General features: G+C 55.0%; 3 protein-coding genes across 5 annotated transcripts; 2 read left to right on the forward strand and 1 right to left on the reverse strand.

Moving 5' to 3' along the window:
• The first annotated feature begins 3,472 nt into the window (after positions 1 to 3,472).
• Positions 3,473 to 10,724, forward strand: IRF6 (interferon regulatory factor 6). The gene is made up of 8 exons (XM_066204015.1): positions 3,473 to 3,629; positions 6,711 to 6,887; positions 7,746 to 7,950; positions 8,364 to 8,486; positions 8,590 to 8,736; positions 8,969 to 9,361; positions 9,722 to 9,840; positions 10,140 to 10,724. The coding sequence occupies exons 2-8, from the start codon at positions 6,714 to 6,716 to the stop codon at positions 10,359 to 10,361; spliced, it is 1,383 nt and encodes a 460-aa protein (XP_066060112.1). The 5' UTR covers positions 3,473 to 3,629; positions 6,711 to 6,713; the 3' UTR covers positions 10,362 to 10,724.
• A 690-nt stretch (positions 10,725 to 11,414) lies between these two features.
• CUNH1orf74 (chromosome unknown C1orf74 homolog) lies at positions 11,415 to 12,414 on the forward strand. The gene has a single exon (XM_066203862.1). The coding sequence runs from the start codon at positions 11,425 to 11,427 to the stop codon at positions 12,232 to 12,234; it is 810 nt and encodes a 269-aa protein (XP_066059959.1). The 5' UTR covers positions 11,415 to 11,424; the 3' UTR covers positions 12,235 to 12,414.
• Positions 12,415 to 12,549: 135 nt separating this feature from the next.
• Positions 12,550 to 23,777, reverse strand: TRAF3IP3 (TRAF3 interacting protein 3). Of its 3 annotated transcripts, none has more exons than XM_066203859.1 (16): positions 23,696 to 23,777; positions 22,523 to 22,821; positions 21,378 to 21,468; positions 20,907 to 20,964; positions 20,693 to 20,717; positions 20,440 to 20,469; positions 20,154 to 20,249; positions 18,044 to 18,115; positions 17,648 to 17,788; positions 16,901 to 17,038; positions 16,545 to 16,680; positions 15,768 to 15,830; positions 15,631 to 15,690; positions 14,940 to 15,094; positions 13,571 to 13,819; positions 12,550 to 13,423 (listed from the first exon to the last, which is right to left on the reverse strand). In XM_066203859.1, the coding sequence occupies exons 2-16, from the start codon at positions 22,790 to 22,792 to the stop codon at positions 13,340 to 13,342; spliced, it is 1,668 nt and encodes a 555-aa protein (XP_066059956.1). In that variant the 5' UTR covers positions 22,793 to 22,821; positions 23,696 to 23,777; the 3' UTR covers positions 12,550 to 13,339. The 3 variants fall into 3 exon arrangements, with proteins under 3 accessions (XP_066059956.1, XP_066059957.1, XP_066059958.1); XM_066203860.1 differs by lacking the exon at positions 23,696 to 23,777 and adding an exon at positions 23,384 to 23,655; XM_066203861.1 differs by lacking the exons at positions 20,154 to 20,249; positions 20,440 to 20,469; positions 20,693 to 20,717; ... (2 more) ...; positions 22,523 to 22,821; positions 23,696 to 23,777 and adding an exon at positions 19,736 to 20,146.
• Between the last annotated feature and the right edge of the window lie 156 nt (positions 23,778 to 23,933).

Here is a 23,933-nt window from a genome sequence, read left to right on the forward strand (position 1 = left end):
AGAAAATTTAAGACAGTTTTATTTCAGTTGAAGCATTTTTATTTAATGATATTCTTGTCTATCCTCGTGCCCAGAAGAATGCAGCACAATAATGAACCCAACCCTTCTTTTTGGGAGTGTTTCAGCTGAGCTTCAGCCCCTGACTCGGACGTGCCTCGTCCACAGCAGAGCAGCTCCAGGGCTGCCCACCAGAGAAATCACAGTAAATCCATCCCTCCCTCTTCTCTTCTTCACTAGAGCTGCTGGAAAGAAGACTTTGGTGGCCACAGTCATGTTTATAAATTATTTTATATAATTTTTTGGAATTATCTTGGTTGCTGAGGCCAGGAGTTCTCCCTGGCCCAGGCCACAGAGGTGCTGCCAGGACAGGGTGCGAAGAATTAATCCCTTTTTCCTGCAGCACATCTGGGGAGTCTGGGATGTGCTGGGGTGAAGCCTCTCCACCATTTTGCGCTGCTCTCCTGCACAGAGCTGCCTGCTGGAATGTGAGTGCTGAGAGCACACAGCAAGACTCCACATGCCCAGGACATTGTCTTGACTCATTGCATAATTTTGTTTTGCCTTATGGGAACTTGGTGATCTGTTCCCAGGAGAGAAAATGGTTCCTTTTTGTTTTGATGACTGCAATCTTCTCCAGCTGGGAACAAAGGGCTGCAAGAGACCTGGAGCACAGAGCCCAGCTGCTGCTGTTGCTGGTATCATGACATACAATCGTGTTGATAAAACAGTGATATTAATTTGGCACCGAAACAAAGTAAATCCCATAGCTCCTGGTATGAAAATTCCTCTGCACATCCTCTGTGTGCTCTGCAGACTGCACTGGAAGAGCTGCTGCCTCCCAGCCAGCAGGAGGTCACTTCACAAGGGACAGTTTATCAGCCAAAAGATCTCTTCATTTGATTTAAAAAAAAAAAATGCAGGTAGAAGTAAATATAGGCAGAGAGAAGTAAAAATAAAAAGATTAATTTCTAGAAAACACTCCAGTGCAGAGGCTGGTGCTGCCTGTCTGCCTGAAGGAGCTGGATCAATGCTCGGTGTGTTGTGTCAGAGTGAACACTTCGGATGATCAGTTACAGACAGGTAACACCTGATTGCACATCCTGCCCAATGAGTTATCCCTGCATGATCACCTCTGCAGCTCCAAAGCTGCGGATTCCCAGCCAAGAGCATGGAAAAATTCAGTTTATTTCCCGTCAGCTGCCTACCCCAACGTGCTGCCACACGCTCCAGCACAGGCTGGTAGAAACTCAAGAGGGGAAAAAAACCCAAACCACCAAACCCTGCAGAGGGCTGGGAAGACTCATTTGTCTGGCATCTGTGTCGGTGCTGGGAGGGCGGCAGAGGCTGTGGCAGAGGCAGCAGGGTGCTGGCAGGCACAGAGGGACGCTGCCGGCAGGACTGGAGCCTGCTCCCAGGCTGGAGCAGTCCTCACCCAGCTGCTTTGCCACATTGCTCCACTTCTTAAATCCCCCCAGCCCTGACCTGCCCCGGGACTCCTCCTGCGGTTTGGGCATCTCGAGTGTCCTTGCAGTGGGTCGGGAAGGGCAAAGCCCTGCCCAGGCAGCCCCCAGCACCGCAGCGAGTGAGCAGCAGCCCCGCTGGGGTCTCCTTCCTCAGCTCCGCAGCGTCCCAGCACAAACAAAGGCAGCCCAAAGCATCCTCACACTTCCCTGCGGCGGGAGGCAGGCGTGGACAGCAGGAATGCAGCGAGGATGAACGGCGGCTTTTGTGCCGACCCATCTGAGGAGAGATCAAAGATCCTCCAAGAGCTTGGCCTGGAGCTCAGCCCATGATCTCCCTGTGTCTCTTCCCAGTTGCTCCCGAAATTGTCCTGCCACTGCGTGCTTTTATACAGCAGGAATGACAAGGGTGGCTTGTGCCAGGAGCAGCTGTCCCTTGATCTGCACGCCAGGAACGGTCAGGTGCCACTAAGGAAACCCATGTCACCCAACACAGAGAGCGCTGACCCCGGAGGGTCACGTCTTGTCCTCTGCTTATTGCCACAAAGATTTCCTTATGTGCTGACAAACTCCTGCACGTTTCCTCTGAGTGAAATTCCACGCTGGGTGAAGCCTGAAGTATTTACCTTGTACTTGGCATCCAGCAAGGCAAACTTGCCCTGAAAAATGGTGAATTGTTTTGTCTCTGTGTGAAGATCTCTAAGGTTTTGTCTAGTTCCAAACCCTTGGCCGGGGACCGAGCTGTGGGTGTAAGTCAGCCATCCCAAAGTCAGGGTTCAGCATTTCCCATAGTGTTCATGGCAAGAAGGAGAAGGGAAATTCCCATATTTTCTCTGGTCCATTGAAACTGAATGGTGAAGTATTGTATGATCCTTGAAACCAAGATTCACCACTGAGTCACGGCTCTCCACCTACGAGGAAAATAAATAAGGCGTGAGGCTGGAGGGCAGGAGACTGCGGAGGGACCCAGGAGAAGCTGCTGAGCCCCTTCCCCGGGGTAGGTGTGACCCCAGAGCGGGGATGGAGGCAGGGAAGAGGGTTTTATTTTGCTTTTCAGAGAAAAAACTGTGGCTTTAATCAGAGCCGACTTCAGGGTTTGGCTTTATCCTGTGCTGCCATTGACTGGATATGGATTCTGTGGATGGATGGATGTAGGACAAGAGCAAATGTACTCAGGTTGTGTTAGGGGAGGTTTAGATTGGATATTTGGGAGATTTTCTTCACCAAAAGGATGGACAAGCATTGGAAGAGGCTGCTGGGGAAGTGGCAGAGCCACTGTCCGTGGAAGTGCTCAAAACCCCGCGGGTGTGGTGCATGGGACACGGTTTAGAGTTGGACCTGGCAGCGCTGGGTTAATGTTTGGATTCGGTGATCTTGGAGGTCTTTTCCAGCTTTAATTGTGCTGTGATTCTGTGACTCAGCTGAATACGCCTTGAACTGCGAAAAGCCCGGGAACTTAATGTCTTCCTCCCAGAATAGTCCATTTAAAAGGCAAAGATATCCCGCTTAAAAGCAAACTTCCTTTCCTAAATACTCCATTTACCAGGGAGGGAAAAAAATATCCCGTTTGGAAGTTTCCTAAATATTCCATTAGACAGGAAAAGGGCGGAGCAGAAGGGCGGGGTGCTCCGCTCTCCCCGGGTCCCCGTGCGGGGTTCGGGGGGGATCTGCGGGAGCGAGGGGGGGCGGACCGGGGCAGGTGAGGCGGGGCAGGTGAGGGGGGCGGAATGGGGCAGGTGAGATGGAACAGGGGAGGTGAGGCGGGGCAGGTGAGATGGAACGGGGCAGGGGAGGTGGAACAGGGCAGGTGAGGCGGAACAGGGGAGGTGGAACAGGGCAGGTGAGGCGGGGCAGGTGAGATGGAACAGGGCAGGTGAGGCGGAACAGGGGAGGCGAGGCGGGGCAGGTGAGATGGAACGGGGCAGGGGAGGTGGAACAGGGCAGGTGAGGCGGGGCAGGTGTGGCGAGGCGGGGCAGGTGTGGGGGCGGAGCGGCGCAGGTGAGGCGGGGCAGGTGAGGGGGGCGGGCGCTGGCTCAGCGCGGCCGCCGCTGCCCGAGCGCCGCTGCCCCACGCGCGGGCCCCGCGGGGCGGCCCCGAGCCCCCGCGGGACGGACCCGCCGCAGCCCCGCGGACGGACAGACGGACACACAGACGGACGGACAGACGGGGTGAGCAGTGCGGAGCGCGGATCGGGCCGTGCCGGCCCCGGAGCCGCCCGGCCAGGAGCCGCCGGGCGCGGCCCCGGCCCCGGCCCCGTCCCGCGTGGGGCTCCCGGGCGGAGCGCCCGGGCACAGCGGCGCCGGGGCCGGTGCGGTGCGGAGCGGGGGCTCGGGGCACAGCGGGGCTCCGTGCGGGGCTCGGGAGGCTGCAGTGCCCGGGCCCGGTGGAAGGGCGGCGGTTCGGGGGCGCCGTGCGGGTCCGGGAGGGCAGAGCTCGCCGAAAATGCCAAGTTACCGCTCCGTCCCGTCGGCTGCGCTGGGCTAGCCCCGGGCTACGCCTTTCGGGTCCGTGTAAAGCGAGGCCTAAAGTTAGGGCAAGGCACCCGCTGCAGTCATCGGATGGCAGCTGTAACACCCCAAAAACCCACACTTTGTGTAACAACTCGTGTCCCTTCCGATTTCCGGGGCCGTCTGGCCGTGCCGGGGGCAGAGGTGACCAGACTGGGGTGTGCAAACAGGGAGTACAAAGGGTTAATGGTGTTCAGGTGTGTCGGGGGCAGCACGGGTGGTGGGAGCCGGGAGATGTACCGACCTCTGCAATGTGGGAGCCCTGGGTTCCTGGTGCAGGGAGGTGATTCAGTGTCCGATGGAAATACAGCCTGATTCTCTGTGGGAAGGTTTGCCGTTGAAAAAATGAATACAGGTCCCTGAAATCCGGGATAATAGAGTCACACAAAGGTATTGAGCGCGGAGTGGGGTCTGTGGGTTCACAGCAGCGAACCCCGAGAAGGCCCTTCCATCCTCAGAGGCTTTAAGGGATGAGGTGGAGCAGGAACACTGAATATATTTGGGTGTGGAGCGAAAGCATCACTGCAGCAAAGCTGAGTTGGGCTTCAGGATGGTTTTCCTGGTGCTCCATGCGCTGTTGGACTGTGTGGCACCTCACCAGGGCCCCGAGTGTCACCACAGCTGGCCGGGGCTGTCCCTCACCTTGTCACTCCTCGGCAGCCCCCGGGGAGCGGCTGCAGGCTGCCTGCTCCTTCCTGAGTTTGAGTGGTTCTTGTTGGGCTGAATGTCTCCAAGGAGAAATACCAATAATTAGGGCACAGGGAGTAATTACATCACTGACCAGAGGTGCATTAGCAGCACAGGGATTTCTGTGGAAAAGAAATCCCTAATTATCCCTACACACCACCCAAAGTGAGTGGGAATAAAGGGAACTGCAGAGTCCCGTGTTTGTGCACTGACACAGGGCCCAGCCTGCCTTGGCAGAGCCGTGAATGTGCACAGACATTCCCCAGGTGTCTGGCATTTAGGGGAACCCACCGGATCGAAGTTGAAGGTTGTAAGAGGCTGACTCACCGTCTGAGCCCAGCAATGGGATTCAAGTTGATTTGCTCTTAGTTATTGTGTCAACAAGTCATTGGTGATAAAAGGTCATAAAGCATTGTGGTGTGGAGCACTGACAGACGCTGTCTGCGGGCCCAGGGACAGCCCCAGCCAGCGCCCACCTTGTGACCTGACTGTGCCGGGAGAGGGGCACAAACCTCCTCTTCTGGGGGCTTGAATCTTACTGGGTGTGCACAGCACAGGTTATTAGCAGGGACTGCTTGTAAGGCTAAGTGTAAAAGAGATGGTGGAAACCAGCTGCAGGAAGGGTCCTTCAAAATACCACTTTTTTCCCTTTTCAAGAGGAATCAGTACCTGAATTTGGTCTCAGTTCTAAGTCCAGGATTTACCTGGACTTTTTGTTATTGCAAGCACGCTTCTGAAGATTTAATTCTGACAGCATTTTCAACATGGAGAACCAACAGAACAGAGTTTCAGGAGCACTAAAATAATTCGGATGAATGCTTCCTGATCTTTTGCAGCTCCTGGGAAACAGTCTGGTAATGTGCCCACACATTTTCAAACTATTATTTAAAGATGGTTTGCAGTTGAAGCTGAACATTTTCTTTGCAGAAAAGATAAACAGATAAACTGAGTTGTGTTTGGATTAATTTTGTGTGAGCACTTGCATCTGAATGGGATCTGCAGGTATTTGAACAAATCAAACCTGTTCCTGGACTAGTTCTTGGATAGGATTTTTTTAATCTTCTCCATCTCTGCTACCAGACGCATTTTGCAACTCCTCCAGCAATATTCAGGGCTTATGGCAAAGATTTTACTTGTCCTGTAACTGCTTTATTAAAGGGAATATTTGTAATTTCTCACCTCTGTTTCAGGATTTACCAATGAATATGGGAGATACACCTGCCGTGCAGAAATCCCCTTCCAAAATCTAAAGTTACTGAATGTTGCCTCTTCTTAGAGAGGGACAGGCATTACTTTTGTTTGTTTGGCTTTGTTCTGCACAAGGAAAATATTGTTGGCTGGCTGCAATTGTATGAGCAACACAAGGCCACTTAACAAAAACATTAAGTAAACAGCACTCGATTTTTAGCAGCAGCAGCAGCGCAGGCAGACCTGCAGTTCATGTCCTTCTGGATAAACATCCTGGTTATTACAGGTCAGTGCTGTTTGCCAATGATTATGCTGCATTCAGGGCATTCATGGAAAAGCCATAAAATGACTTTCAGAGTCTGTGCCTCAGCCTGGCCCCTGCACCTCGGCTGGGCTAAAGCTTCGACTCGGGGTGAGCCTTTCTCCTCCTCAGTGTGTGACAGGACTGAAGGAGCAGAGATCAGATCAGCCCCTTCTCCAAGGTGTACGTGGAGGCTTTGGAAACTCTGCTGCCTGTTCTTGCTGTGGCTTGTTCGTGGCTTTATCTCCTGCTCAGGCTTTACAGCCCAGGTCTGCTCAGGGCTCGCCCTCTGTGTGCTCGGTGAGCACGAATAACACGCTCCGGAACACTGCATGTGAGCTGCTGTCCTCGTAACAGTCCTGGGCCCTGCTTAGGGAGGTGTGTGTGACTCTTCCCGGCAGAGGAGTCACCCGGCTGAATCTGAATTGGTGGTTTCAGGGTGCAGTTCCCATAAAGGAACAGCAGTTACACAGCACAGGGCCCTTTCTCGCTACATTAATTCAGTTTCTTTGAAGCAAATGAGGCTGAGGTAACCTCCAGCAGAGGCTCTGCTGTCCCCCCCGCAGACCATGGCACTCCACCCGCGGAGGGTGCGCCTGAAGCCGTGGCTGGTGGCCCAGGTGGACAGTGGGATGTACCCTGGGCTGATCTGGCTGAACCGCGAGGCCAAGCGCTTCCAGATCCCCTGGAAACACGCGACCCGGCACAGCCCCCAGCACGAGGAGGAGAACACCATCTTCAAGGTGAGAGAGCGGGCATCCCACGGCTCTGGAACAGACACAAAGGGCTGGATTGTTGGCCCAGGGGCTGGACAGGCATCTCGGGAGCTGTTTGCAGGCACGTTCTATTTATCTGACCTCAGAAAAAGCCACTCTGTGCACCTGGATGCCAGGCTTGGCACTGCCTGAGGTGGTGTTGAGTTCTTTAACCCTTTCCCACCACCAAAGGCTGGGTGCTGTGTGACCCATGGTCAGGAAGATGACCGCTGTTGGCTTCAGCTGTTTGGGCTGGGATGTGGTCACTGGCTTGCTCTTGGCAGCAAACCATGAAATGCTGTTACGTAAGTCTTAAGAGGTCCACCACAAGCTCATCACAAGCACGCATCGCTGCTGTCCCTAATATTCTTATCCCAAGGGATTCACTGTAACTCCCTGCACTCCTTTGAGGAATTTCTGACCTCTCTCTTGGAGGAATCTTGGACCAATAATCAGATTTTGGGGTGAGAGAGAGGGAGGCCAGCTGGATGTCTGTGGCTGCCCTCCCACTCCATTTTTAACCAAGTCCATTCCTCCTGCACAGGCTCCCTGTCAAAAATGACTTCTGGTGTTGAATCCACAAAAATTTCTAGCCCAGAACTGTGAAAATCCTTTTGGAATTTGGATTTGCATCTATTTCTTCACTTTCTTTTAATGGGAAAAAAAACTATTAAAGTGGGAATTTCCTTTCTTTTTTTTTGTGTGTGTGTGTGTGTTATCACGAGAGCTCTAATTAAGACTTCTGCCAGAGAAGGATTTTATGGTGGATTTGTTTGGAAGTTTGGTTTCCGATAAAAGCTGCTCTGTGGGGAGGGCTGGACTGAGCTGGCTGTACTTTGTCCCCAGGCATGGGCCGTGGAAACAGGAAAGTACCAGGAAGGAGTGGACGAGCCAGACCCTGCAAAGTGGAAAGCCCAGCTCCGATGTGCACTTAACAAGAGCCGGGAGTTTAATTTGATGTACGACGGCACCAAGGAGGTGCCCATGAACCCAATTAAAATTTATGAAGTGTGCGACATCCCGCAGTCGCAGGGATCAATCATTAATCCAGGTGAGGGCCTTGCTGACACGTGCTGGCTCCTGGGCAGGCGCTGCTCCAAGGGAGCTCCTGCCCTCTCTGCATTAACTCTCTCTGCCCTTGTGCAGCAGGAGCAGCTGAAGCCTGTGCTTAAACTAAAAGGACTTTAAAGCATGCTGCAGTACTAAAATTAATAAAGCTGCGCACAGCTGTATGTTTTCCTGCTGAACAGTTTAATATTGGCAATACTGTGTCTTACTTCATCAGTACTTTAACCTTCGCTTTCTAGAATTATGTATTAAACTGAATTTAGCATGTTGTGTGGATCAGATTTATCCTTTGTTACTGGAATTTGAAAAATACACGAATGGATATCCAATATGAAGATGATATTTTTTCAGTGTTTCATGCTGATCATCCACCCACAAGGATGTGCTTGTTTGCAGGTTCCACTGGCTCAGCTCCGTGGGATGAAAAGGATAATGATCTTGATGATGAAGAGGAGGAAGAATTGAATCAATCTCAGCATGTCCCAATTCAAGAGACATTTCCATTTCTTAATATCAATGGTTGGTGGCGCAGACTAATGTGTTAGAGAAGGTATTTGTTTGTAAATTGCTGCATGCTTGAAATGAAATCCTGATTTGTTGAAGAGTTGTTGCCTTTTTGTAGATTCTCCGATGGCTCCAGCCAGTGCAGAAAACTGCAGCTCTGAAACTGTGTGGCCAAAGAATGAACCTCTGGATATGGAAATGCCCCCAACGGCGCTGCAGCACGACTTCTTCAGCAGCCCTGAGCTCTGGATCAGCTCCCTGCCAAGTACGTGCATGGGCTTGTAACAGTGCTTCTGCTTTTGTACTTTAAAACGCCACAGAAAATAGTGTTTTGCCTTTTTTTTTTCCTGTGGCTGTTTGTGGGTGAGTGAGGAGAACTTGTGTAGTTCATACAGAACTGTGTGTGGTTTAAACATCCCCGTGAGGGCAGCGGGGCTTGTGTGGTGTCCCTGCTGCTGATGCTCCAGGAAAAGCCACACTGATGGTTTCTCTCTCAGTGACAGACCTGGAAATCAAGTTTGAATATCGAGGGAAGGAGACCGGACCCACGACGACCGTGAGCAACCCGCAGGGCTGCAGACTTTTCTACGGAGAGCTGGGTCCTATGCCAGACCAGGAGGAGCTCTTTGGGCCCATCAGTTTGGAGCAAGTCAAGTTTCCAGGGACAGAGCAGATCACCAACGAAAGGCAGAAGATCTTCACGAGCCGGCTGCTGGACGTTATGGACAGGGGACTGATCCTGGAGGTCAGCGGCCACGCCATCTACGCCGTGCGCCTGTGCCAGTGCAAGGTGTACTGGTCTGGGCCCTGTGCCCCCTCCTCCACCACCCCAAATCTCATCGAGAGGCAAAAGAAGGTCAAGCTCTTCTGTCTGGAAACGTTCCTAAGTGGTAGGTAACTTCTGGAAAAGAGCTTTGGACACTGGTTGTGGCACTGTGGGAAAGGGTGGGCTGCACTGGACGCTCCGGGTGTGGAGAGCGGGTCAGGGCCACTGCTCCTGACTTCAGTGGAACTTGGAGCAGGTGTGTGGCAGGAGAAAGGCACTGTACACTCATTTAATGCTCTGAGAGACATCAGAGGGCTTTGCTTTTAAAGAAAGCACTTCATGTGCAAGGAGTGAGCTGTAACTGTGTGAGAGGTGGCAGAGGACAGTGTGTAGGTAAGACCAGGGGTGATGCAATGAGGTGGGATGTCGTGGGCGTTTCCTGCCCAAAGAGGACAACCCTGCAGCACTCTGCCTTTCTTCCTAGAGCTGATTGCCCATCAGAAGGGACAAATTGAGAAACAGCCACCATACGAGATCTACTTCTGTTTTGGAGAAGAGTGGCCCGATGGAAAACCCAGGGAGAGGAAGCTGATCGTGGTGCAGGTAGGGCACTGGGGCTCTGGGGTGGCATGTGCCAGCCTTGTTGGGTTTGGGATCAATTCCCAGGGATGGTGAGACCTGTTCTTTTCTGCTGTGGCTTCTGACACCAGGAAAACTCCAGTTTAGATGGGTGGTTTGGGAGAGCAAACACAAATGTGACGCGTGCGGAACAGAGTTGGTTTGTGAGTGTGTTTTAGAGTGTTGTGGAAACCGTCTCTGCATCCAGGACAGGGCTTCCTGCAGAGCAACACCGGGATATTCCATGTGCATTTAGCCTAAAAAAGGGATTTATTCTTTACCAGGTCATCCCCGTTGTGGCCCGGATGATCTACGAGATGTTCTCCGGGGACTTCACGCGCTCCTTCGACAGCGGCAGCGTGCGGCTGCAGATCTCCACACCCGACATTAAGGACAACATCGTGGCCCACCTGAAGCAGCTGTACCGGCTGCTGCAGAACCACCAGGAGGGCTGGCCCATGCAGGCCCCGGCCCTGCACATGGCACAGCCCCTCCCCGCACAGTGACACGCCCTCGGCTGCCTTCCGCCGGCGTTTCTTACCTTGTACATATGCACAAGTGTTTCTTGCGCGGTGCCTTGCCTGAATCTGGATCAATAAAATCTGTAAATCTCGTCATCTGATTCCACAATTTCAGCGGTCTGTAGTGCTTTTGTTTTGGAGGTGGCTCGAAACAGAGGGGATTACAGGAATACTTCTAACTCCTTCACCCTTTTCAGCTGTTTGCTTAAGCAACCCCTCTGTATAAATCAGATTTTCAATTCTGTAATATTTTTTAATCTGCTATAATACAATGTATATAAACACTGGTTCATTAAAGGGGGAGAAAGAGAAAATAATCTGTGCTCTATTAAACCTGCCTAGACAATATCACCTTGTCTAATCTTTTTTCTCTTTAATGGGGCCGTAGCAGCAACCTCGAAGGATGATACTCCTTACAGTCTGGGGTTTATTAATTGGGATGCAGATACACAGGCAGTGCAGATACATATAAACCAGAGTGGCGGTGGAAGGGACCTCTGCAGCTCCTCCAGTCTCCTGGGGGCTGATAAGAATTGTTTAGATCTATACAACCCTGAACACTCAGTGGTAGTAGAGGGCTGTCAGCGGCTCCCAGCACGGCTCGGCGCTGTCCCCGTCCCCTGCTTTGTGCCCAGGCTGCGGGCGCTGCCCCGGCCCGGCTCCCGGCGCCTCTCCCGGCCATGGAGCTGCCCCGGCCCGGCTCCCGGTCCTTCTCCTGGCCACGGTCCTTCTCCCGGCCGTGCCGCTGCCCCGGCCCGGTCCCCGGCCCGGATCCCGGTGACGCCGCTGCTCCGCCTCTTCCCCCGGCCCCGGCCCCGCTCCCGGCCCCGCTCCCGGCCCCGTCCCCGGCCCCGCTCCCGGCCCCGGCCCCGCTCCCGGCCCCGCTCCCGGCCCCGGCCCCGGCCCCGCTCCCGGCCCCGCTCCCGGCCCCGCTCCCGGCCCCGTCCCCGGCCCCGCTCCCGGCCCCGCCCGGCAGGAGGTGGCTCCGCCGGGGCCGGGCCCGGCTGGGGCCCGCCCCGGAACCGCGGGCTCCTGGAGGCTTCCGCCGATGGCGCCGGGGCCGGCGGCGGTGCCGCTGCTGGTGGCGGCGGCCCGGGAGGCGCTGGGGGCCGGCGCCGGGCGGAGGCGGCGGCTGCCCGCGGCCCGAGCGCTGCAGGCGGCCGGGGAGGTGCTGGCCGTGGCGGCCGGGCTGAAGCCGGCGCTGCTGTGGGACTGCGGGGCCGCGGGCCCGGCCGAGCTGCGGCGGTACCTGGGCCGGCTGCGGGAGGCCGGCCTGGCCCCGGGCCGCCTCCACGTGCTGGGCGTGGGCGGCTCGGCGCTGGTGCTGCGGCCGGGGCCGGCCCTCGGGCGGGTCGGCGCCGTGCTCCGCGCCCGGCCCGCGCCGCTGGTGGACGTGTCCGCGGGCCGGCGGGGCCCGCAGCTGTGCGGGCCGGAACGGGCCCGGGCCGTGCGGGGCCACCTCGCCGCCCTCCGCGGGCACCTGCGGGGCGCCGAGGCCGCCGGCGCCGAGCCGGTCACCGCCAGCGAGGTTGTCCCCGGCGCAGACTGGAACCTGTGCACCGTGGCCGGGGTGCTGCTGGGCTACCCCGCCGTGTACACCTTCGCCGAGGGCAGCGAGAACTGCCTGGCGCTGACCCCGCTGAGGGTGTTCACGGCCCGGGCGTCCTGCCCGCGGATAAAGGACGGGCTCAGGGTGCAGATCTACTCCTTCAGCGTGCCGGAGAGCCTGTGCGCGGAGCTCGGGGACGTGCTGGATGCCTGGTGCCGCGAGCTCAGGGAGGCTTTCGGTGCCCAGAGCGATTTTGTGGATCTCTGCATTTCGAGCGAGGTCGTGTCTCTTCCAGCGGTTGCCTTGTAAAACGCGAGCGTGCTCGGACTTTTTAGCCGCCTCACTGCATCAGGGACCGAGGCGGAAGATCCAGTTCCCTGTGTGGGTTGTCCCCTGCATCTCTCGTGGTCCTTCAGCGCTGAAGACTGAATTGTGACAGTCACTGCAGGCCGGTGACAAAACCAAATACATGTTCTTTTAAAAACACAAGTGTGTGTGGACTTGCGTGTTCCCAGCTGCTCTGCTGCCTCGGTCCTGCCCGCTAGCACATCACACCCTGCAAAGTCAGTGTGTATTTATTTGCAGTGGGCAGCTGAAGATTAATAAATGATTTGAACACCGCAGTGCTTTGAATTGGTGAAGTTTATTGTAGGGTCCACGTGTGTTTACTACGTGTATATTATGTGTATATTACATGTATATTTCAGGTATATTTACTTGCCCCGCGAGGTGTGTCATGGCCTGTGTGTCTGCACCTGCACATGAATGAGGGGCGGGTGCTGCTGTAAAACCCGCAGGGTGCAGCTGCAAAAGGGACTTTAAACCCCTGTCTCAGATGAGTTCATGTGGTGCTGGCAGTGAAAGGGAAATCATCTCCTGTGGCTGTGGGGATGCTCGGCCACTCGGGAGGCTGCAGGAGTGGGATAGAACTGGGCCTGGTGGGTGTGAGGTGGCAGAATTGCTCAGGACACAGGAGGGGACTGTGCTAAAGAGCCCCCCTGAGTTGGATTTCTTTGTCAGGTAAGAGCGGAGATGGCCCAGGATGCGTACCTCCCATTTAGGGAGGCAATAAATACAGGAGGAGGACTTGGGGGCCACAAACCCCAGGCGGGCTGGATGCCAAGGGCACGGCATGCCCTGTCCCTCTCGCCCCGGCAAGTGGTGGCCAGAGGGGCTTTGTCCCTCGGAGCCTCGGGGACTGGGCAGTGCAGCCTCCAGCAGGAACACAGAGGTTAAAGCAGCCGAGGGAAGGGGTGATGTCCCCGTGCTCCCTGGGACTTGTGTGGAGTGAAACCAGCTCAGGATACAAACCCAACGTGCACACACAGAACAGCAGACGGCGCGGTGAGGTCAGGTAGTTTTTGGCGAAGCAGAGGTCAGTTCCCGCAGTGAGGTCAGTCGTCACGGAGCTCCTTCACAGGTTGGAGCTCAGCAGGAAGGTGGCGATGGCCACTGCTGCCACTGCCACCAGGAGAGGGATCCAGGGACCGCGCTGTCTCTGCCGGGAGAAGCTTGTGTTACAAGGGGAGCGCTGGGGGATGCCACTTCTCATCTCAGCCCCAGCAAACGTGTCGTTCATGCCTCTGCACGGCACACAGGAGGGGGATCTGTCCCACGGCAGCGCTGGGGTCACAGGGGCTCCCACCTGAGCCTGGCTGCCCTGGGAGCGGTTGAGCTCGTCGCGGCACTGGCGCAGCCGGGCCAGGCAGGACTGGTACTCCTCACTCAGCGCCTCCAGCTCTGCCCGCAGCTCCGAGCACTGCGAGCACAGCGAGGGGCTCTCGGCAGGACGGGTCCCCTCGGCTCTGTGCACACCTGCGCTGCTGCAGCGGCTGCAGCGCTTCAGCTGCACCGGGGCACGGCCCAGCTCTGCTGCCTGAGCGTCCTCGGGTACCTGCAGGGACAGAGCAGAGCTCAGCGTTACTGCGGCGTGGTGCTGGGCCAGTGCCCGCCTGCCACCCTCCCACTCCTGCCTGGCTTTGCTGCCACAGCCACAGCACGGGGGGAAAGGAGCATCAGCGGTTTTTATGACTGCAGCAGTGTGCAGGTCAGGAAGACGTGGAATGCAGACTCCTGTCAGGGTTTGCCCCTCAATGTGAAATCCCTTCTGCATTTCACTGACCCTGACAGCAATTCCCGACAGTCCTTTTAACCCTCTGAGAGATGGGACACATGGGACAGGTGCCTTGGTTGTGCCGCACAGCCCCAAAACTCAGGGATGGCCCCTTTTCCTGACCACCCAGACAGAGCGAGTTCGTCCTGACATTCTGATGAGCAGAGCAGAGGCAACAGCTATGGAAGGAGCTGCCTGTGCCCAGAGGCTTCAGGAGAAAGTGGGGGCACCTGGGTGTCTTGTCCCCCCCACTTCCTGTGTCTGTGCTTTATAAACCCCTCCCGGGAGCTCCCGGATAAAGCCTGATGGTGCCCTCAGCCCTGTGGGTTAGTGTGACCAGCTCTTCTCCTGTGTGGCTCTCAGCTCTGCTACAGGGAGTTGCAATTTACTTTTTTATAAGTCTTTTTTAGTAAATCCTTGCTGGCTGAACACTGCTATGAGAACTGAGGGGCTGTTGGTTGGCAGAAGGCTGGTTTGATGGCAAAACGTGTGTAAAAGGCTGTAAAGCTTTGGTTGTTTGGTTTTTGTTCGTTTTTTTTTTGCAGCCTAGTTGTACAGGCATTGTTTCTGTTAGCAGGCCTTTCCTGTTATTTTTGTTGTTATCATAGTAAGCGTTTTCTTTTCCTCCTCTCTTTATGCTGAGGGGCTTGGTTCTTAAAGTGTGGCTTTGGCTTTTCCCTGTGAGGCTGCTGAGGCTCTCCTGTCTGTGAGAGCAGGAGTGGGTTTGTGCAGGGAGAGCTCTGCTCCTGCAGCCCTGTCCTTGTGTGTAGGTGCTTCACTGGGGATTCAGGCAAGGGTGATATCAGGATAAAAAATTAGGGCAGCTAATCCTTGCAGGAGCTTTGGTGCTGGTGTTTCTGCTGGAGCTCTCGCACCAGCAACAACTGAGTGACTTCCTCACCTCGTTCTCCTTTGCTGTGAGCTGGGGTGTCCTTTTCTGCATCTCATCCTTCAGGCTTTCTGTTCCCTCCTCCTCCTCCTCGGGGCGCTCTAACAGAGCGTTTGCCTTCTCCGTGGCAGGAGTGAGAGGTGGGGTCTGTGTGGTGGAAACCTGGTCTAGAAAAGAGTCAGGCTTCTGATGAGAAACTGCTCCAGGCTCTGGGTTGGCTTTAGTTCTTGTTTACTCAGCACAGTTTAAGGATAATATTTGTGTGCCATGCACAAAGCAGGAGACACAGGAGCTGACTTTGTTATCACAGGCCTGTCTCTGCTGTAGCTACAAGTTCATCACCTTAAGAGCAATGTTTCTGAGCAGTTGCCAGAAATGGAGGGGAGGGAGAGTGAAAATGCCTTTTTTATTACTTTCTTCTCGTCAAGTACAGCTGTGATTGCAATTATAAACTGGAATGTGTTTCGTTTGGGAAAAAAATATGGTGTAGCCACTGAAGTAGAATTTGCAGTGAAATCCATTTATTTTGTAAAGTGTTTGCCATCATAAATACATTTATGTTTTAATGTTAGCTAGCAAAACAACTCATTCTGCGTAGCTCTAAAATAACCCTTTATTCTAAACCACTGTAGACTTTTCCTAGGGTCAGGGCTAGGCTCCTGTGTCCAGGGAATGCTACGTGGGGGTTACAAAGTTTGCTGACCTTTCCTTTGCACCGTCACCTCCTGGCTCTTCCCTTGGTTGTTCTGGTTGTGGATCAAGTCTGGGAACACAAAAAGGAAATTGTTGTCGACAGCACTAAAGGAGGTCTCTAACTTTGTGCATTTCCGTGTTACTTACTCTGCAAATGGCTGATTGTTTCCTCCAGTGTTACCTTCTGCTCTTGTTCCTTTTGCAATTTATCTGAAATAAGGACAGGAGGAAATCAGGGTTGGTGTAAATCTGTGTATCTTTAGGCAAGGGTGGTGCTTTTCTGTTCTCCACGTGTGTAGAGTGGAGCAGATGTTGCTTGCTCTGGACTTTCTCTGAAGGGATGTGACTTTTAGCTGTTTATTGCCCTTTCTTTTTTGGCAACTTTTTCCTCTCGTGCCTTGTGTTCAAGTCATTTATGGTTTATTTTAAAGCTGTTCACGCAAGACCTGTTACGAGATTAGAACTGCAACCCACTTTCTCTTCCTTAATTATGTTTGAAATAGCCGAGTGTGAGTTTGAAATAACGTGTGTGAGTTTCCTGGCCTCCGTCTGAACTGGTGCTTTGGGACATTATCAGCTCCTCTGTAATCCCCTCATCACACAGCGCCGGGGCTGCAGGGCTGTGCTGGATGGTCTGGCAAGGGGGAAAAGTCCTGGTTCAAACTGAGGGCACATCTTAAACTTTTGTTTCATTTCATGTCCTCCATTACATCCTCTCCTCCAGCAAAGCCACTTCTCTGAACTCTTTAATCTAGTCAGGAGCGACTTTTGGGGGACTTTGGCAACCAGAAGCTTTTGTGGCAAGCTGAGGCGCGCAGCACGTCGGAAGCAAGCGGCTCTAAGCACCGTGGCTCTGGCAGCGTTTCCCTTGTCCCCTCCGTGTTTTTGGAGGGCACAGCCCGCCCCGTTCCCGGCCCCGGGTACCTTGGATGTGTCGGATGTGCCCGGCCTGGCGGTCGTTGTCGCTGCGCAGGGCGCTGGCCGTGTGTAGCAGCTCCGTGCGCTCCTCCTGCAGCGCCCGCAGCTCCCGGCTCAGCCGCTCGCTCTGCGTGTCCGCCCGCTGGCCGAGGGACACACGGTCACAGCCTGCTCGGCCTTGGGAGCATGTTCCTGCTCATCCCGGCCTGCCCCCGACCACCTTCTGCTGGCCCCGGGTGCTCTGAGCCCCGTCCAGCCTTGGCCACCTCCAGGGACGGGGCAGGCCCGGCTGCTCTGGGCGACCCGGCACCGGCAAAACGCCGCATTGCAGAGAGAGCTGCTCCCGCGGGGAGCCGGCCTACCTGGAGCTCGCTCTGTAAAGCCTGGAAGCTGTTTTTGAGCTCGGTGTGTGCCGCGGTCACCCTGGTCAGTTCGGCCTTGAGGGTGGCGTCGTGCTCTTTCCAGAAGGCCAGGTCCTCTCGTGTCTCTGCCAGGCTTCTCTGGAGGGGACACAGGGACCCGGGGCTGTGGGTGACCCAGGGCCATGGTGCCAGCCTGCCCTGGGTGACACCAGCGGGGCCGTGCTGGCTCCCCCAGCACCAGGACACAGAAACTCGTGTGGGGCTGATGCCACCTGATGGACAGAGCCACATGGGCAGCGTTCCCTCGGAGCACACCCCTGTGCTTGGGATAAAACTCACTCGTTTTTCTGCAAATACCAGTTACCCCGTGGGTCAAAGCGACTCGCCGCCTCTTGGGGAAAACCTGTTTTCATACAAATGAGCAACTCCAGAGAAAAGCAGCTCTGGAGGCCTGGTGCCCTGTGTGTGTGAGTGTGTGCGGAGCAGGGGGTGGTGGGGAGGAAGGGATTGCAATTCAAGCTGACAAACTCAAGTACAGTTCCCCAGCTGTGAGCTGTCTGTGACTTGATGTGCAGCTCTTGCAGTGAGCACAGGTTGCATTAAAGCTGCTTTGGGCTTTGCTCAGTACCTAAAACATTGTATTTTTTAATCTTTGCTGCTGATCACCACCTTTCCCTGACATGTGGGTTTTCTTTGTCACAGCTGGACTAAGTTAAAGCCAAGCCAGCTGTAAGACATGTTGCTCACCTGAGAGTTTTGCAGCTGCTGCTCTGTTTGGAGTTTGTCCTCCAGCATCTTCTGAAGAGCCTCTTTTGCCTTCTGCTCATAGGTCTGCTTCTGGTCCTCCATCTCTATCAGGATCTTCTTCACACACTCCTTTGAGTAACTCTTTAAAGAAAGGAAGTTTGAGGTGATTATCTGTCAGATCCCTGACCTGGCTAAACCTGAGCATTGGCAAACCCAGAGTGTGTAAATGCTACTGCTAAAGTGCTGCGAAGCATTGCTTCAGCCAAGAGTTAAAGTCCTTTTTGGACAGGTATCTGATCAGATTGGTGTAGAAACTGAGACCCGACCCACTTACGAGGCCTGGTTTTTGTTTTCCTGCCTTTCCTCCCCTGCGTTTGTCAGTGGCTCAGACATTACCTGGGCGCAGGCCTGCAGCTGGTTCTCCAGCACCCGTAGTTTGCACCTCAGTTTGTCTTCGTTCAGCTGACCCTGGGGAAAAAGCAATTGAAGCGAGACGTGAAATCATGAGCTGCACAATGTGCCCCTGATGTTTTTTGTTGGGTTGTGTTTTGATTCATTTTTTCCCTTCATCTGTAATCAGATCAAAGTCTCCTCAGTGCTGAGAGCTCAAGTAAACCTTCCCAGCCCCAGAATAAATGGGATATGGGGGAAGTAAAACTTTTATGGATTGAGAACCTGTCCCGAGGCAGTTTCTCTGGTTACTGAGTGCAGGTGCTGGCAGTGACATGACAAGTTAGGAGCGGGGGGATTTGGGGTTGTTCTGGCTGGCTTTGGCAGGAATGCAGCTGCTGCCTGTCCCCACGGATCCCCTGGTCTCTGCCTGTGCTCCCTCCCTGCCTCCAGCTGCTGGAAAGGTCTTGTCTCGCTCTTTTCCTTAGAAAATAGGTTGGGTCGGTATTGCAACATCTGCAGTTGGGCAGGGGGATGGAGGGCACGGGTGATGATTCATTTTCCTCCCCATCATCTCTCGGTGTTAGTCAGGCTGCTCGGGCTTTGTGGAAGCAGACTGTGAGCAAATTCAGATAACATTTCTAGCAAAGAGTTCACGTAGGCTGTTTTTCCACCAGCAGTACTGAGAACACCAATATCCTCTCTGCCCACTGCTGTTTGAAGTCACGACTCTGAAGAGAAACTCCTTGATGTTCCAGGAATAGCTGACAGACCCAAGCAAAACCAGACTCCCTGGTGTGTCAGCACTGTTTAAATTTGCACAGAAGGACGTTTACAGTCCCAAAGACGAAATCTTCCCTGTTCAGTTGTTGGTGCAAAGAGCTAAAGGCTCTTAGCAAGTAGGTGGAATTTTGAAAAGCAATTTTAGATGTGCAGTATCCTGCCTGGTTTTCCTCAGCTCTCCTCCTCTGCTGCCTGCACAGGCTCCAGCTGCTGTGCACAGATGTGGCTGTGCCATGATCGAGGCAATCAGGCCCTTCCTGGGCTTTGGAGCAGAAACCATGGAAGGGGTTGGGTTGGAAGGGGCCTTAATCATAACAGAGACTCACTGAGCATCATCCTTCCTCTGGCAGCGTTTCTGGATCAGCTGAGCAAGTTTTACAGCTGGGGGGGTTTAAGACACAGACCTGGGAGGTCTCTCTGACCTCCAAGTGAAGTTGTGGGAGGGGAAGGAACCAAATGCTTTTTCCTGCAGTCTGACCCCCCCATCCTCCTGCAGAGCCTTCCCTTGCCCCATGGAGCCACAGCCACCCCTGGACAGCACCTCAGGGATGGCCCTGTGGCCGTTCCAGGAGTCGCTGCCACATCATCCACAGGCATTCAGCAGCTCATCTTTGAAACACAAACTGTTCGGGTTAAAAAACTGCTGCAACTAACATTTGGCATCACACCCGAGGCTGGGAAGGGGCAGCCAACCCTCACTTTCCATTCCACACTTTCCATCCCTCCCTCCCTTTGCCAGCACCCCCTGGAGAAGCCCCCCAGCCCCACCTGCCTCGTGGAATCCCCTCCGAGCAGCAGCATCTGCCTGTTGGCTCCGGCACTGAGGGGAGTCTCAGGCTGATGAACAGCGGCGTGCAGGAGGCAGCAGCAAAGTCTGTCCTGCAGCAGGGGCAGGGAGCAGCAAGGGGCACCCACCTGCCTGTAATCTGAGGTTTCGTGGCCACTTCCTGCCAGTGTGGCTGGGTGTTTTTTCCTGCTCACGTTATATCGAAGGAGCGAGCACAGGCGGAAGTTTCTGAGCACAGGATGTCTAACACGAGTTTTTGTTCCCCCTCGCCCAATCACTCGCTTCTCTGCCCCAACAGAACTTTCAAACCACTTTTTTTTTTTTTTAATGCCACAAGGGCATGAATTATTTGATGTGATGATCCCATAAGAAAGCCTTGCTGTTGATCTGAAGGCAAGGTGCATTTTGCGAGAATCTCTTGGGGCACAAAAGAGAAAAATTCAGGCCAAGTTCCCCCTTTTCTCCTGAGTGTGTCCCACCCTCCCGCAGCAGAGAGGTGACAGCGAGGCAGGGGAGGTGACGAGGGTTTCTGCAGCTCTGTGGTACCTGCCAGGATTTCTCTGATGCCTGCAGCAGAGTGGACAGAAGCTCCTGTAAAATCACCATCTTCTGCTTGAGCAGCAGCTCGCGGTGCAGGGCCTCCTGTGGGCAGGGGGGCAGGGTCAGTGGGGGACAGCCCAGAGCCCCCCAGGCCCTGCTTGGGGCCTCCAGGACTTGGAGGTCTGTTGGCTTTTTTGGCCATGTTAAAACTGGGCTTTGAGCAATATTAATACTAATTTTAAAAGTATTACTCTTGATGAAAACCAGCCGTCCCAGTGGGTTTGGTACCTACCTTCAGGTAGTTGGAGAGCTGTACCATTTCCTGGAAGGGAAAGGGCAAATGTTTTAAGTAGGGTTGTTTCAGTTTATAAACATGTCATGAACTTGCTACAAAAATCTAAATATTTTTAAATGAAAGTGATTTAGCAGCCTGTGTTTGGGTGGAGAAGGAGAGCCTGCTGGGGTCCATTGGGTTAGCTTTTCCAGGGAAGTGGAAATATTTCCACAGCAGTTGAACTTTCAGGAGTTACCTGTGCTTTCCTTACCTTATTTAAAACTGCTATTCCCCAGCTGAAACGAAAAGCAGAGTGTGTTACTGAGGTGTCAGGGAGGCTCTTCAGCCTGGCCACCCCCTCCCCAGCTGAGCTGTGAGTCTGGGCAGCAAACCTTGTCCCTTTTGGAGGGGGAGCGCTTTGGGGCTTGGGGAGCTGCTGCCCTGTGGGAATTCCCAGGGACAGGGATGGGGCAGGAGCTGCTTACTCTGTCTGCTGGCTCGAGTCCCTCACTGCTGAGCTTGGCTTTGGGAGGGTCTGGGTTCCTGTGGAAGCAAAGTGAGAGGGTGTGAGTGATCCCCCTGAGGGGCTGTGGGTGTTTTTTGTGAGTGTGTCCGTCTCTGCTCCCATTGCTCCCAGCTTAAAGTGTCCAGTGACAGCTCAGTGGGCACAAGAGAGAAAGAAATCCCTGCTCTGGTGGACAGAGAAACAGCATGGAATTATCCTGCAGTGAAGTCACTCTTGGGACAGCAACAGGGCAGCCCTGGGGCAGAGCAGCTGCTGGCCAAGCTGTGGGCTGGTTTATCCTTCCCCTGGAAAAATATTCCTAATCCCTGCAGTCGACAGGGAAAACTCAGACTGGGCTGGGGCGCTGCCAGCTGAGCCCAAACAGCTCCATGGAGAGGGGAAGGTGGGAAGGGAACGTCGTGTTGGGGAAATCTGAGCATCCCTCACGTACCTTGGGTGTTGAGAGAGTCCCCTCGTCCCTGGGGGCTGCTGAGGCTCAGCAGGGACTGAGCAGGGGGGAATGTGGGGCAGCTCCTCGGGTGCTGGAACGAGAGGGCAGCTGGAGTCAGTGTCTCCCCAAAACAGCCTCAGGGCAGGGGCTGGAGGTCAGGGGCAGCAAGGAGATGCCAAGGAGCCGTGGCAGACCCGCAGGGATCTACTGCTGTGGCTGCAGCAGCTCCAGAGCTTTGTGGCAAAGTGGCGAACAGCCTGGCTGCTGGGACGGAGGGAATGTCACCCCCAGAATGGGACAAGGTGGGCGGGAGCTGGGCCCTGGGGTGGGTCTCTGCTGCCTCAGAGCAGAGGTGCCAGTTCTGCTGCCCTGGGCTGGGGCCTGGTTTAGCTCTGCCAGCTCAGCAGGAAAGGCCCCTGCATGTCAGTGCTTGTTGCACATTCCTGGGGCTGGAGCCGCTGAACCAAGAGGCAGCAGGAGGTGGGTGATTGCTCTGCTCACTCTGGTGCTGTGCAGGGAGCTCGAGGCGTGTCTGTGTAAATCACCTCGTGCTCTGCTGTCTCTGCTCACGCAGCTTGCTGAGCCCCCGGGGTGTACCAGGGAATTTTTACGCAGAAATACATTTACAGGGAGATCTGTTTGGCTCTGCCTGGGGTGTTTTGCACCCCTCCAAAGGTGTTCTTGAAGGCAGGGAGCCCTCTGGGTTCCTGTGTGGCACAGGGGGGTGATGAGTGCCAGGGAGTCTCCTGCCTCCTCCACCCTTCCTGCTCACGGCACAGGTGATGGAGGGAAGCCAGCTGGATGGAGCTCACTTATCAAGGGGAAAAATAATTTGTTAAAGTGTAAAACTGCAGCCTGGCAGCAAAAACGTGGAGTTGTACTGGGAGAAACGGCAGAAAAATCTCCAAGTGGTTCAGGGCTTGGCAAAAGGGAGAGGAGCAGGGGCGTGTCCCCACACCTGACTCTGCAGTTCGCAGGGAAATGCACATTTTTGTCTGTACAGCCTGCATTTTGGCTGTGTTTTGACTCGGGTGCTGATGCTCTGGTGGTGGCTGGAGCAGGCTGAGCTCTGAGCCGCGGGGCAGGTGTTACCTGGGGCAGTTGTTACGTGGGGCAGGCTGAGCTCTGAGCAGAGCAGGTGTTACCTGAAGGATGCTTGGGCTGGGCTCCGGAGGGGTTCGCGCCTCGGGCTCCTGTCCCGGCAGGGTCCCCCCGGCCTCGGCCGCCAGGTTCCTCCTCCTGAGGAACTCGGTTTGCCGGGGGCTGTGCGTGGGGCGCGGTGCGGGCCGGGCCGGGCGGCGGCAGGTGGTGACATTGTTCCTGCAGCGCAGCCGCTCCCGAGCCTCCTGCCGCCGCTCGCTCCGCTCCTCGTAGCTCTCCCCCGGCCGCCGCCCGGGCCGAGCCCTCCTGGGCATGCCGGCCTTGTCCCCTCGGGGGCTCTGCCCTGTGAAACCAGGGCAAAACACAGGCCCTGAGCAGAAACCAGGGCAAAACACAGGCCCTGAGCGAAAACCAGCCGTTTTTAGGGTTTAATGGTTGTGGGGTATCGGGCAGTGCTTCTGGAGTGCAGAATGCTTCCGTGCTTTTTAGTTTGTATTGAAATCGGCTCTGTAATTCTTGTTAGCGTCCTCGTGGTAGCTGTGGGGTGCTCAAAGCTCCTTCCTGGTGCTGTCTTTTACCCTAGGGGTCTCCTTTGAGGGTCAGCAGCATTTTCGGGGTGGGCAGCTCTTGCCCTGGGTGGGGAAGGTGCCCCCAAGCCCCAGCCAGGACACTGCTCCAAATGCTGAGCGTTTTTCGACTCATTTTGCTCTGTTTTAGAAAAGGCCCAGTTGTGTGTCCTGCTCAGTCTCACTCATCCATCTCTCCCCATCAGAAAAAGCTCAGCCCTCTCCCACCTGTGCTGCCTCTGGCCTGCCCAGCCTCTCCCAGGGCTGTAAAAGCCTCAGCTCACCAAAAATGCACTGAAAAGAAGGATAAAGCTTAAAGAAACCCAGTCCATTACTCACCCCGGGCTGAACAAACCGTTGAGGCTTTCCTGACAAGCTGATTCCCTATTTCCTCTTTCTGTTACCCCAAATTACCTTCTCTAATTAAACATGCCCTCTATCTTTGCTTTCCAAGCTGTTGCACTTCTTGCTTCAAGGGAAGCCAGAAGAAAACCTGTGCTCCTTGCTGGCTCACGTTACAGCTTCCCGGGGGAGGCTGTGTAGGCTGAAATTGGGGTGCAAAGAGAGGGGAAAAAGGTGCCTGGTGCTGCTTTTAGCCCGTGCTCCCCTCCAGCCCCACCAGCCTGGTGCTGTGGGTGCTCCAGCACTTACCTGGTGCCAGGGTCCTGTCCTGCCCCTCGGGCGCCGTGCCGGGCCGGGTGTTATCGGGCAGGAACACGCCCCAGCTGCCCTCCTCGTGCCACCCACCTCATCTTGTGCTCTCCTTTTCTCTGTCAAACAGGAAACGGTGCAGCTGCGGCCGAGCCCCGGTTCCTGTGTGCGCTCACAGGCTTATCTCGGGAGCCCCGAGTGTCCAGCCTGGCCCTGGGCAGAGGCGGCAGTTATCTTT

The sequence above is a fragment of the Chamaea fasciata genome, unplaced genomic scaffold, assembly GCF_029207755.1.
Source record: "Chamaea fasciata isolate MVZ Bird 193981 ecotype frontalis unplaced genomic scaffold, bChaFas1.0.hap1 SCAF_25, whole genome shotgun sequence".
NCBI classification, from domain to species: domain Eukaryota; kingdom Metazoa; phylum Chordata; class Aves; order Passeriformes; family Sylviidae; genus Chamaea; species Chamaea fasciata.

Bases quoted from the DNA above. Each gene is read 5' to 3' on its own strand.
- IRF6 (XM_066204015.1), top strand. From the start codon at position 6,714: ATGGCACTCCACCCGCGGAGGGTGCGCCTGAAGCCGTGGCTGGTGGCC. The intron at 6,888-7,745 runs GTGAGAGAGCGG...CTTTGTCCCCAG, and splicing joins AGGAGAACACCATCTTCAAG to GCATGGGCCGTGGAAACAGG. The intron at 9,841-10,139 runs GTAGGGCACTGG...ATTCTTTACCAG, and splicing joins GGAAGCTGATCGTGGTGCAG to GTCATCCCCGTTGTGGCCCG.
- CUNH1orf74 (XM_066203862.1), top strand. From the start codon at position 11,425: ATGGCGCCGGGGCCGGCGGCGGTGCCGCTGCTGGTGGCGGCGGCCCGG.
- TRAF3IP3 (XM_066203859.1), bottom strand. From the start codon at position 22,792: ATGCCCAGGAGGGCTCGGCCCGGGCGGCGGCCGGGGGAGAGCTACGAG. The intron at 17,789-18,043 runs GTAATGTCTGAG...CTTTCTTTAAAG, and splicing joins AGCTGCAGGCCTGCGCCCAG to AGTTACTCAAAGGAGTGTGT. The intron at 15,691-15,767 runs GTAAGTAACACG...TTGTGTTCCCAG, and splicing joins AACAATCAGCCATTTGCAGA to ACTTGATCCACAACCAGAAC.